Source organism: Aedes albopictus, chromosome 1 (assembly GCF_035046485.1).
Source record: "Aedes albopictus strain Foshan chromosome 1, AalbF5, whole genome shotgun sequence".
Lineage (NCBI taxonomy): Eukaryota > Metazoa > Arthropoda > Insecta > Diptera > Culicidae > Aedes > Aedes albopictus.
This window is the reverse complement of record NC_085136.1, coordinates 111552823-111565801: the sequence shown is the minus strand read 5'-3', so window position 1 is coordinate 111565801 and position 12979 is coordinate 111552823. Positions and strand designations below refer to the sequence as shown.

Sequence of the window (12979 nt, the reverse complement as noted above, 5' to 3'; positions counted from 1 at the left end):
TCCTAAAATGGCCAACGGTCTTTCAGATAACGCAATATTAGCCCAGAATGATGTATTTTGAAAATCACGATGTTTGAGATGCCGCATGACGGTATTGAACCATTTTCAAAACATTGATGGAATAACGACCGTTTGGATGGTAATTAGCAATTACAGGCGCGTTTTCGGTCATCGGGTTACTGCTGTGATGCTCTGTTTCTGTTAATATCTTTTCTATTCCATCGTTTCGTTCTGACGTCTCCACTCACAGTCATTTTGATTCAAATCTGTTTAGATGTGCCTAGGTAAAAGCTGTGTAAATTTGTGCTCCGTTCAAAGTTTTGTTCATTAAAAATAAATCAAGTCATTAGGTCCGAAATTTATATGTGTGATTATAATTTCAGTGTAATGTTGTCAGCCGTTCAAATTGTCCATGTTCAAACCCACTTGACCTAAAAACAACCTTTAATGTGAGTAATTTTATGTTTTATGTAAGAAATGACTTGACTACTCAAACTTTGTATGTAAATTGTAGTTTGCCCTGAAGATGAGTGAATAAACGCTCGAAACGTCGGCTATAATTAAAACCGTTGTTTTATAAGTAATCCGATGACCGAAAACGCGCCTGTAATTGCTAATTATCATTTTCAAAACTTGGCCCCGGAATTGAATTCCGGAAAATCTGTATACCGATTCCATAATAGCCAAATGTATCCTTGCCAATCATTATGATAAAATGCCATAATTTTTAAAAATCATGAAGTTTGATATGTCATGTTTGTTTATTTTCGAAAATTGGATTCCGGAACCACCGGAACCGATTCCCGGGAAATCCGAATACCGGTTCCAAAATGGCCAACAGTATTTCAGACAACGCCAAAACAGCACAGAATGATGCATCTTGAAAAACCACGAAGTTTGAGGTGTCGCATGATTGTAAAGGGCGAACACGTTAAAATTGCCACACAGAAAATATTGTATAACTTTTGATTGCGTTTGTCAAAATTGCTAATTTTTTGACCATGAATAGTATATTATGTGTAGCTAATACCATAGAATTTTCATTAACCCTAAAAGGGATACCTGGGGTCCATTGGACCCCAGGCGCCTTTCAGAGCTCGTCTTTGATGGAACACACTCAGCGAGGTGACGATACTGAGGCCATGAAGGTATCCCTTTTAGGGTTAAAATCGGTTGAGTATTGGCGCATATATTGTCGATATCATAAAATGAGATTTTAGAAAATTTGTACATCCATTTCAAAAAATTGCTTAGGCTATAACTTTTTTGTTACCTCATCAAAACGTTTGAAATTTTCACTCGATATTCTTAACATAGTATCAATTAAGTGGCAAAAATTTGATCGAAATCGGTTCAGTACTTTTTCTAGTAAATATCCAAAGCTCAAATCGCTTCAAAGTAAATTTTAGGTACTTTTTGACCATTTTTAGTTCCGCGTGCACTATTTTGACTGTAGAACTGGTAACACTGTCCCGATTTTTATAAAACTTTGACAGTGTAAAATTGTTGTGTTAAAGTGTTTACAGTGAAAATTTCAGCCATTTTTGTTGAGTACTTTCAAAGTAAGAGCAGTTTGAATTTCACTATACCAAAAACCACATCTGCTTATTGTGACATAGGGGCTGTCAATAAACCACGTGGTCATGAGGGGGGTGGGGGGGTTTTTTTTTCTCTGTACGGGACATAACCACTGCGACCAATATTTTGATCTATTGTGGTATACCCCGTGTCCTTTGTATAGTGCATGTCGTATTACTTTATCACCATTGAGAAGTTATAAAGTATTCGGTTTTGTTACAGTAGTCATTTTCAACATAATCGCAAGGAAGGATTCTGATTGATAGGATCCGCTTTTAACACGCTCCTTTTTCAGTCAAAATCGAATCCCTTAACGAGAACGTCAAGAAATGATACCGATATTGACCATGCATCGGAACCCTAGTCCTTTCTGTTTCAAACCAGTGAACACCAAATAAAAGATTAGGAATACTAACCCATTTATCCTTGTTTCAAGATCCATCTCGGCACACCTAAAACCGAGACCTATCACTTTCAACAAGGTGTGAAATGTAATAAGGACCAAAGTGTTTTCCTTTGATTACTCAATTGTGCTGCTCCACTAGCTGGAAGCAGTTAGGACTAGGGTTCGGTTTGGTAGATCTTTCGCCGCAACGCAACCCAAAAAGGTGATCTTACCCACGCTACGGGCTCCGTTAAAGATCGAGCATATTTTAAACCCCCTCAACCATTCATCCCTCAGCACGGATCGCCTGACACCTTGGATTGGGGTTACCTGTTTGGAGGACTTTTACCCCCGGAACAGGTGGTACCGGTACCGGTACCGGTCAGGCTAAGGCCGGGGTGGCCTCTGCTGTACATAGTAGCCGCCTCCACTCCACTCGGTCCATGGCTGTTTGTCTCCAGTTCCGCGTTCTGCGTAGGGTCCGCAGAACCGCAGATCGTGCTCCACTTGGTCGATCCACCTAGCTCGCTGCGCTCCACGTCTTCTTGTACCGGTCGGATGACTCTCGAGAACCATTTTAGTCGGGTTGCTATCCGACATCCTGATGACGTGACCCGCCTACCGTAGCCTCCCGATTTTCGCGGTATGGACGATGGTTGGTTCTCTCAGCAGCTGATGCAGCTCGTGGTTCATTCGCCTTCTCCAAGTCCCGTCTTCCATCTGCACTCCGCCGTAGATGGTACGCAACACCTTCCGTTCGAAAACTCCAAGAGCGCGTTGGTCCTCTGCACGTAGGGTCCATGTTTCGTGCCCATAGAGGACGACCGGTCTAATCAGCGTTTTGTAGATGGTTAACTTCGTGTTACGGCGAACTTTATTCGATCGTAGAGTTCTGCGGAGTCCAAAGTACGAACGATTTCCTGCCACAATGCGCCTCTGAATTTCTCTGCTGGTGTCGTTGTCGGCGGTCACCAGTGAGCCCAAGTACACGAATTCTTCAACCGCCTCGATTTCATCACCGTCGATATGAATTCGGGGTGGCGGGCGCGGTGATTCCTCCCTGGAGCCCTTTGCCATCATGTACTTTGTCTTCGACACATTAATGACTAATCCGATTCGCCTGGCTTCACTCTTTAGTCGGATGTACGTTTCCGCCATCGTCTCAAATTTACGAGCAATAATATCAATATCATCGGCGAAACCAAGCAGCTGAACGGACTTCGTGAAAATCGTCCCACTCGTGTTTATCCCCGCTCTTCTTATTACACCCTCCAAAGCAATGTTGAACAGCAAGCACGAAAGACCATCACCTTGCCGTAACCCTCTGCGAGATTCGAAGGGACTCGAGAGTGTCCCTGATACTCGAACTACGCACATCACTCGATCCATCGTCGCCTTGATCAACCGTATCAGTTTTTCCGGGAATCCGTATTCGTGCATAATCTGCCATAGCTGTTTTCGATCGATTGTATCATACGCCGATTTGAAATCGATGAACAAGTGATGTGTGGGCACGTTGTATTCGCGGCATTTCTGCAACACCTGGCGGATGGCGAACATCTGGTCCGTTGTAGCGCGTTCACCTATAAATCCAGCCTGATATTGCCCCACGAACTCTCTTGCAATCGGTGATAGACGGCGGCATAAAATTTGAGAGAGTATCTTGTAGGCAGCGCTCAGTAGTGTGATCGCGCGGTAGTTCCCGCAATCCAACTTGTCGCCCTTTTTGTAGATGGGACACACGATACCTTCCATCCATTCCTCCGGTATAACTTCCTTCTCCCAAATCTTGGTAATGACCCAGTGTAGTGCTCTCACCAGTGCTTCTCCACCGTATTTTAGAAGCTCGCTTGGTAGTTGATCTGCTCCAGCGGCTTTGTTGTTTTTCAACCGGAACAGGTGGTCCGTAGTGCTATTCTAAGCCGACAACTACAGGGGGGGGGGGGGTTCGGTCAATGACTATTTTGTATGGATAAATAAAAAAATTTGTATGGACTAATGACCACGTGGGGGGGGGGGGGGGCTTAAAAAGTCCCAAAAAAATTACCACATGGTTTATGGACAGCCCCATAGTGCGACATATAGGGTAACCAATATAATTTGGACCCCCATATATTTTGGACCCCCTGGGTCATATTATCACAACTTCCACAGGTTTAATGATGAGATGACGAATATTTTTAGAATCATTCGCTAAATAAGATTGCTCTGCACGGGCAGCAACCATTTCCTCACTGGAAATATCCTTATTTGCCTTGAAATTAATTTTTGCCAATCTCGTCATCCGTGCGAGTGTCGCATCATGTTTACAAAAAGAGATTGCGGTGCTGAGGAAACTTGCAGATGTAAACAAAAACGTTTACCATTCTAGCGCATTTAATTCGCAAAGTTCGTCTAATCTGCCTTTGTCATTCAAGTAATTAAGATGTGTTCCAGCATATTCAAGCGACAAATTCTTCCAAAATAGTTTCAACCAAGTTTAAACATCGGGTGTCCAAAATATATACTGAGGAGGGTCCAAAATATATTGGGGTGTCCAAAACAGAGAAAACTGATGATTCAAAAATCAGTTATTTTCATCAATTTTTCAGCCAGAAATTACCTTGTGGGTATTTTTAACGAACAGCGGAGGCTTCTACAAACATACTAACATCATCATTATGTGTAAATACCCACTGAATCGATTTAATTTTGACTTAAATTCAAACTAATGTTCTCTAGGGGTCCAAAATTCAACCGTTACCCTATGGCTACAACTTTTTAACGGTATGATCAAATTGAATGAAATTTTGACAAACTACTTCTTCAAACATACTTTACGTACAAAAAAATTTTCATTGAAATCGGTTCAGTATTTTTGGCGCCAGCGTTGAAACGGCAAAAAAAGTGATATTTTCCAAAATGTTTGTTTGTACAAGATTCTCAAGAGGCAATTTCCTTGTTTCAACGATATCTCCGCCAATACTCAACCGATTTAAATGAAAATTTTATGGTATTAGCTACACATAATATACTATTCATGGTAAAAAAATTAGCTTTTTTGGCGAACGCAATCAAAAGTTATACAATATTTTCTGTGTGGCTATTTTATCGTGTTCGCCCTTTATTGAAACATATTCAAAAATGGACCCCGGAACCGGTTCCCCGGAACATCCGTAAAATGGGTTCTAATGCACGTATTGACCGGAATGGACTTCTAGACAAATTTTTATATCATTCTAGTGCACTTAGGTCTGAAAACTGAACGGCTCTCATATCGAAAATTTACTTTTTCCAAAATGGCCAAATCGAATGACCCATTTTGATTCCGGAATAACTCCGGAACCAGGTGGACATTCCAACAATCCCTAGCAAATCCTTAAATTAGAAGGATATCCGCTTATTGTGTCAAAATTTGGTCGAAAAATATTAAAAACAAAAAAGTTATAACGAAAAGAGTATTTTTCGCACTCTCGTGAGGGGGGGGGGGGGGGGGTTGGTAACGGAAGGGTTAATAATTATTATTATTATAATTATAATGAACACAATTAAGATACAAGTTTACATACATAATTATAAGAACAGTGTTAGAAACTTGAAAGTGAATTGAAAAATTAAAAAAAAATATATTGTAAACTATTCCGCGGCGACACGAAATGCTCCAATAGTGTCATAAATAAACGCGCAAACAAACAAATAACTAATATTGAAGTATGCATATTGTATTATCTATTAGCAAAGAAGTAGAAAGAGTTGAGTGCCTCATTGTTGTACTTAGCTTGTGTGTTTCGGACAAGTCCCGTTTGTGTTGGCCATTGGGACACTTCTTGCTTCAAAACAGTGATGGAAAACAGTGAGGAATGCAGCTGAGTAGACACAAACGCAAAGCTATCCTACTCGTGAACAACAGAAGCCAGAATATATTCGCACTTCCTTCACTCGCGAGCTAACGAAGCTGGTCGCACTCGTGATTGATTCGCGAAGCAGCTCTGAACATTTTTCAATTTTGTGAAAAAACGAATTTACACGGCCGACATATTAACTTTTAAGGAACAATAAAGCACAAAACACTACTATCTGATGGATAATTACTTGTTTTGCTATTAAAATCGCACTAAAATGCAATTCCCGCATCTCCACTTGATCTTCGCGAATAAAAATTCATGAGTGTTTTTGTTTTTGTTTTGCTTTATACTCGTGAAGCAAACGGGTGCGAATAAACTCACACACGGCAATGGTAAGTTTCCAGTTCCCAAGTAGAGCGCTCAAGTAAAATTCCTCCTTTTTCCGTAAGTAATTTTGACATTTGTTTAACCGACAGCATTTTTTACGAAACGATGCTGTAAGAAGGATGTGAAGATTAGGGCACTGCATACGGCGGTTGCTAGATAAATTCAGTAACAAATTTTGAAAACGTCGTATAATCAATGCTACACCATTGATTATACGTCGTTTTCAAAATTTGTTACTGAATTGTTCGTTGTTCGTGTGGCGTTTCGTGGCCTTGTTGTTTACGATTTGGACTTAGAGAAATTTCGTTCGTTTCCTCAGGAAGTATGATTGAAATTAAAATTTAATTTGTGCGCGCGTATGGGGAAAATCCAGATTGTGAGATTTCAACGGAGTTCCAAGGGAAATGCTAATGAGAGACATTGCGCTGGGATTCTAAGGGAGCTTTTAATGGTATTACAGCGAGAACTATGGTTGAATACTAATTATAAATTCTGCAATATTGGAGTTCGGACTACGGTGGGAGGAATTCTGCTGGGACTCTGACGGTTACCTTGTGGAGTTTTAGACGAAATACGAGGTAGGACAAAGCTTCACGGAGAATTTAATGAAGATCCACGAAAGATTCTTTGTGATGAATCTTTTGGCATTCCGTACGAAGGTTTTTCTTTGGAGTTTCGCAGAAAGTCCTCTTGAAATTCTTCCAGATGTTCCACCGAAAAATCCACCAGAAGTTCGCAGGGGATTCTCATAAAATGTCTCTGAGATTTTCATTAGAAGTTCTACAAAAAATCCCTCCGTGAGTTCCTTCTAATTCAGGATTTATTTATTTATTTTGTTTTTTTTGGGATCTTCTAGGAGTTCCTTCAGGGTTTTCTCCAGAGGTGTTTTCTAAGATTCTACCAGGAGTTTTTTCGAACTATTCTACAATAATTTCATCCGGGATTTCTTTAGTATTTTTTATCCGGGGTTCACTCAGATATTTATTCGGAGATTCCCACAGGAATTCCTTCCGGGATCATTTCAAGAGTTCCTTCTAGGATTTCTACAGGAATTCATTCTTAGATTCGTCCTGGAGTTCTTTCAGTGATTCTTCCAGGAGTTCTTTCAGTGATTCTTCCAGGAGTTCTTTCTAAGATACAACTTTTTGAGATTCCTCTAGGTTTTATCTGGACGTTTCTTATGTGAATCCTCAAAGAATTCCTTTTGTAATTTCTATAGTTTCTTCCGGGATTCCTCCAGGAACTCCTTCTAGGTTTCCTCTAGGAGTAAATTTATGGGTTCCTCTCATAGTTTCTTCTGGTATTTCTCCAGGATTTTCTTCTAAGATTACACCAGGGGTGGCATCAGGGACCTCTCCAGAAATTTTACCCGGGATATCTTCCGGAAATTTTTCAAAAGTTCTTTCCGGAATTTCTTCAGAACTTCCAGACTCCTGGAAAATAAGTCAAGAATTTTCCAGGAGTTCCTTCTAAGATTTGTCCAATAATTCATCCAGGATATCCTTCCGGGATTCCTCCAAGAACTTTTACTGGGAGTCCTTGCAGATTACATATTCTGGAATTCATTCTGGAAGTTTCTTAAATTTTGCTCATGGAAATAGAGTATGTGTGCCATCAGTAATCTCATGCTCCCATATTCATCCTATTCGAAAACAAGCGATTACGGTGCCGATTGATTCCGTCCTTTTTTGTTTTCATGGGTGCTCACTTCTAACAAAAAATGCAAAAATACGAAACAAAACAAACAGCGCTTCAATCCTTTGTTTTTCGTAGGATGAAAATGGGAGCCACATGCTTAATAAGGGAACCAATACCCTACTCCAGAAGTTTTTTTTATTCTTTATGGAAGTACTCCAAGACTTGCTCTTGAGTTCCTTATAAAATTCCTCCAACAGCTTCTTAAGGACTATTTCCAGCAGTTTTGTAGGGAATATCTACACAAGCGATTTTAGAGATTCTTTCAATAGTTTCTTCCCAGATAAAAATCTGAAGACATTCCAAAAGGTTCTGGAGAAATCCTAAAAAAAGTCGTGAAGGAATCCCTGAAAGAACTTCTAGAATAATTTCATAGGAATCTTCTGGAGGAATCTCTAAAGAATTCCATGAAGGAGTTTCTAGAGAATTCCATGAAGGAATCTCTGAAGGAATCCCGTATGGAGTTACAGGAGTAATCCTAGAGAGAACTCCTGGAAGTTGTGAACAAATCCTAAACAAATTGCTGGAAGAATCTCTGAGGGAACTCCCTTTGGTATCCCAGAAAGAACTCCTGGAGCAATCCTGAATTAATTTCTAGAGAGATATAGGAAGGAATTTCTGGAGGAATCCCAAGCAGAAATTCTGAGGGAATCTCAGAGCAATTCTCGTAGGGATCTCGGAACGAATTCCTGGAATTCAGAAAGATTTCCTAATAAAATGGTGAATGACTAATTTTTAACCAGGAATAGTGTATTACGTAAAGCTATAGCTATAAAGCTATAAAATATTTTACACATTATTACTTTTATTTTACATAGATTTGCTTGAATAAAACTGCATTTGGATGAACTTCACTCGCATTGGGAAATCTTTGTGAATGTGACGCAAATGTAGGAATGATTTTGACAGTTTTTGTTTTGATTATATTTTTCGGTGGGTGGTGAATTGGGTGGTAAGTAAACGGCTGGAAGCACGTGGTTTCTCAAACTGTCAACTGCACGCGACTGCACTGTGGCAATCGGTTGCCTAGGTGTCACTAGTGAAAATTTACATAGAAAATTTGAATAAATTTGTTCGAGCTAGAACGTCTGTCTGCGATACAACATAACAAAAGAGAACCATTCCAAAACCATGATTAAATTTATAACCAGTAGTGAAATTACAATTAAAAACAATATATTTACGGTACATTTTATTGTTTGAAACCATACGTGTACCATACAATGTACGGTATATTAAAGCCCACGTATCAGTATTTCGAACAATTCATTTACAATAAAATGTATGGTTTTGTAAAAAAAAATATATGGAGAAAAATATTTTTTTATATTGTTACGATACTTAACAACCCGTATAGTATATTGTAAAAATCTCATTTACAATTCACTGTATGGTGTCTAACATTACATCTTATTGTTTTTGTATTTTTTATTTTTACAGTGGTGTTTATTGTAACAATATGGTTCTAAATAGTACTGTTACAATACAACATTCGGTTTTTCTACTGTATTTTTTATTCGGGTAATACCATACAAATTTCATCAAAATCGGTTGAATATTGGTGGAGATATCGTTGAAACAAGAATTTTGCCATTTGAGAAGTTTAAGCAAACGAATGTTTTAAAAAATATCACTTCTTCACTGTTATAGCTCTAGATCCAAAAATACTGAACCGATTTCAATCTGTTCTGTATGTAAAGTATACATGTAGCAATATTGTACAAAAATTTCATTCAATTTGATCTAGCCGTAATAAAGTTATAGCCGTATATGTGGCACAAAGTTACAATAAGCAAAAATGTTTTTTTTTGTATCGTGACATTTAAACAGTTATAACTTGAAAAGTTTTCAAGCAATTTGGCTAAGAACAGTTTTTATAATGGATTTACAGTTTCAAATGTTAATAAAAATCGGAACAGTCATGACAGTTGTACAAACAAAATAGTACACACGGAATAAAATGATTAAAAAGTACTTAAAATATGCCTTGAAGCGATTTGAGTTTTGAATACTAGGAAAACGTATTGAACCGATTTTAAGATTTTTTTTTCCAGTTTATTGATACTCTGTTAAGAACTTCGAGTCCAATTTCCAGACGTCTTGACGAGTTACATCAAAATTATAGCCTACACAATTTTTAAAACGGGTGAAAAAATTTGCTAAAATCTTATTTTATGATATTAACAATATCTGCGCCAATACCAAACTGAATTTGTTGCGATTGTTATGGTATTAGCTACACATTATATATTATTCATGTTCAAAAAAATATTTGATTTTGTGAACGCAATGAAAAACTATACATTATTTTCTGTGTTCAAATTTCATCGAATACAGTCTTTACTTCCCTGGTTCTAGTGCACCATAGAACATTCAACAGACGAAATGAAATGATTATGATGCAACAGTTTTTAGAATCATTGTCTCCTCATCAGCTAAACTCAAATGCTATTTCTTTTTTTCAACTGTCGAACTATTTATAAACAATTCAGTTTTGGGGTGTCTTTATAAATTTTTAAACTACGTAACGGCAAATTATTCAACCTCAAGAAATTCAATCTTGTGTTCTGATGCAGCCATACTGAGGGACGACGGAGTACACATTATAGAGCGACACGGCTAAATACTAATGCACACTGTGAACGCGCATGCGCGAAAGAAGAAACACAAAGAAAGAGAAATGTCCCTTTTACTCACGGAATAATACATCGACATATTATTCCGTACGGAAAATCAACAACATGACTGACAGCATCGCACGACAGTGCCATCTGTTGGCAAATAGCTTTCTGGCTGCGAATTACTTATCAACTGCGAACGCTTAAGTAATTTTGATTGCAAAAGTTTTACGTGAGCATTACTTGTCCTATCCTTTTACACAGTACTTATCAAGTGAAAACTAGCCATACTCTCGGCACCGTGAGTAAACCGTTTGTTGCTTTTACACTCGCGAGTTGATTCACGATGAGAGTATTTCCATCTCTGCTTCAAAACGGTCGTTTCTGGAATGGAAAGAATACGTTTTCACTGAAAATTGGCATGCCTAATTTCAACTTAGTGTTCTTTGAGCACTTCCACAGTTATTAATTGAAAGATTATTTCTTGTCGTTGATTTCTACGTTCATCCATTGCGAGCAGCTCAGTATCTTTGCATAATTTTTTTTATTTGAAGTGATATTTCACCAACCTCTATAAAAAAAAACACGACCTGAAATATTCATGGCTAAAAGGCATTCATTATGTTATTTTATTGTATCGACCAGCACTGCTCTGCTGTGAAATGTAGCCTTATGCCATCAACATGCTCATATTGGTGAACAACAGTTTATGTTTGTATAATAGGTGTTATCCTTGTGATCGTTAGCGTATGCGTTCTTAAGATCGAGGTTGTTGTCATTCGTTTGTTCTCCTTCTAGTATGTACTCGCAGTACTCGCATCTGATTCGACGAATGCAAATTCAAATCGCTAAAAACTGCAAGCGGTTTCTGCCAAAAAATGGCGGAATGATAAAAATTTCGCGTTCGCATCGGTAGCCATGCATGATGCACATCAACGTAAGTGTATATTTTATTCATTCTGAGTCCCGAACCCGAACATGTGGTACAATTATTGTAAAAGGCTCAGACCCAAGCAAGGATTGAGAACGGAATATTTAGTAACCTCAATTTAATCTCATTTTGTATTTATTCTCCCACTTGCTTTTGTTTTGATTTAGTTATTTTCCAGTTCTAAATCGCTGCACATTGGGAAACACTTTATATGTAGACAAAATTAATAACTTTCTTGCCACGAAAATTATCTCTTGAATGTGCTATTAGTTTTCTGACAGGGCCTTGTGACGACATTTTTTTGAAAATTGTCTACCTTTTTCGACTATTTTTCCCAATGAGCAATGCTTAGGGAGAAGAGGACCTTTTAGTTTGACATAGATAATGTCCACAAATTATGTTTCAATTTCTTGCGTTAAGATTAAAAGTTCACGTTTTTGGTTTAAAATAAGAATACGTTGGTGTGAAATCAATTAGATCTGAACCAAAAATAACTTATAGGTTTCTCAAAAAAATGGTTTATATATTTCACATAACAACTCTCACAAAATAAAGTAGCATAATGCGTCTAATTGTAAAATGTGTTGCTTAATTTAGGCTTTGCTATTGAATAATACGGCGCAACTTTGAGAAACACTCCTTTTCCGCAAACGAAAAAGAGCGAGCGTGTACAGAAACATTCAACAAATCAACCAAAAAGAAGCAACGTGTCTCTTGCATTCGATTTTTTGGTGGGTTGTTGAACTATTTGTGAACGGTTGCGTGTGTCTTTTCCCCCATCTAGCGTGAATTTACCCAAAGTTACAGCACGAGTTGGTCTTTTTGGCCGTTTTGTAGAACGCTTTGCTCTGTATGGAAAGTTCTTCGGATTTGAACACCAAATCGTCCAGCTTTTCGCCCCGTTCCAGCACGGCTTCTATCGTGTTTCGCAGGATGATCTTGGTTTCGTCCAAATCTTCCTGCATTTTGGTGAGTGCATCCGCTTCCCGCGGGTCCTGATACTTACTGAGCGTGGCCGGCAGTGTGGTGAAGTTGATCGAAGATTCACTTCCCGAGGGCCACTGATCGCTGCCAATCTTGACGTTGAAATCGTCCAGCACTTTGGTCAGCAGCGTGTGGGCCACCCGATGGGGGTATTCGTGGTCGGAGATTAGCACCGCGCCCAGGTTGTCCGCCCGAACGTAGACGTGACACATGTAGACATCCTGCTTGACCGACTGACGGGCGGCTGCCTGGGTACGTTCGATCAATGTTTTGCTGGCAAAGCTGGAAGTAACATAATATATTTCATAAATTGATAGTTGTATAATAGCATTCGTTGCAGAAATAAAATAGTTCATGGGAAGTCATCAATCCGGCTTCATTGATGGTCGATTGGATAAGATCTTCATCGCAGACATCTTCAGAAATGACAATATCGAACGCATAAAGCTATGAAAAATCATGAACGAGAACGACTACACCGGGGAGCTTTGTGATAAACAACGCACAAGAGACAGTATGCAAAACTGCGGTTTCGGATTAGTCTATCGGAACTACGACAAGAAGACAGACTTTTCGT

At 38.8% G+C, this 12979-nt stretch overlaps 1 protein-coding gene across 1 annotated transcript; it reads right to left on the bottom strand.

The window, feature by feature from the left end:
* Positions 1–11085: 11085 nt before the first annotated feature.
* Positions 11086–12773, bottom strand: LOC109432999 (synaptobrevin homolog YKT6). Its single transcript, XM_062845200.1, has one exon. It carries the CDS (start codon positions 12756–12758, stop codon positions 12210–12212), a length of 549 nt encoding a protein of 182 aa, XP_062701184.1. The 5' UTR covers positions 12759–12773; the 3' UTR covers positions 11086–12209.
* Positions 12774–12979: the final 206 nt, after the last annotated feature.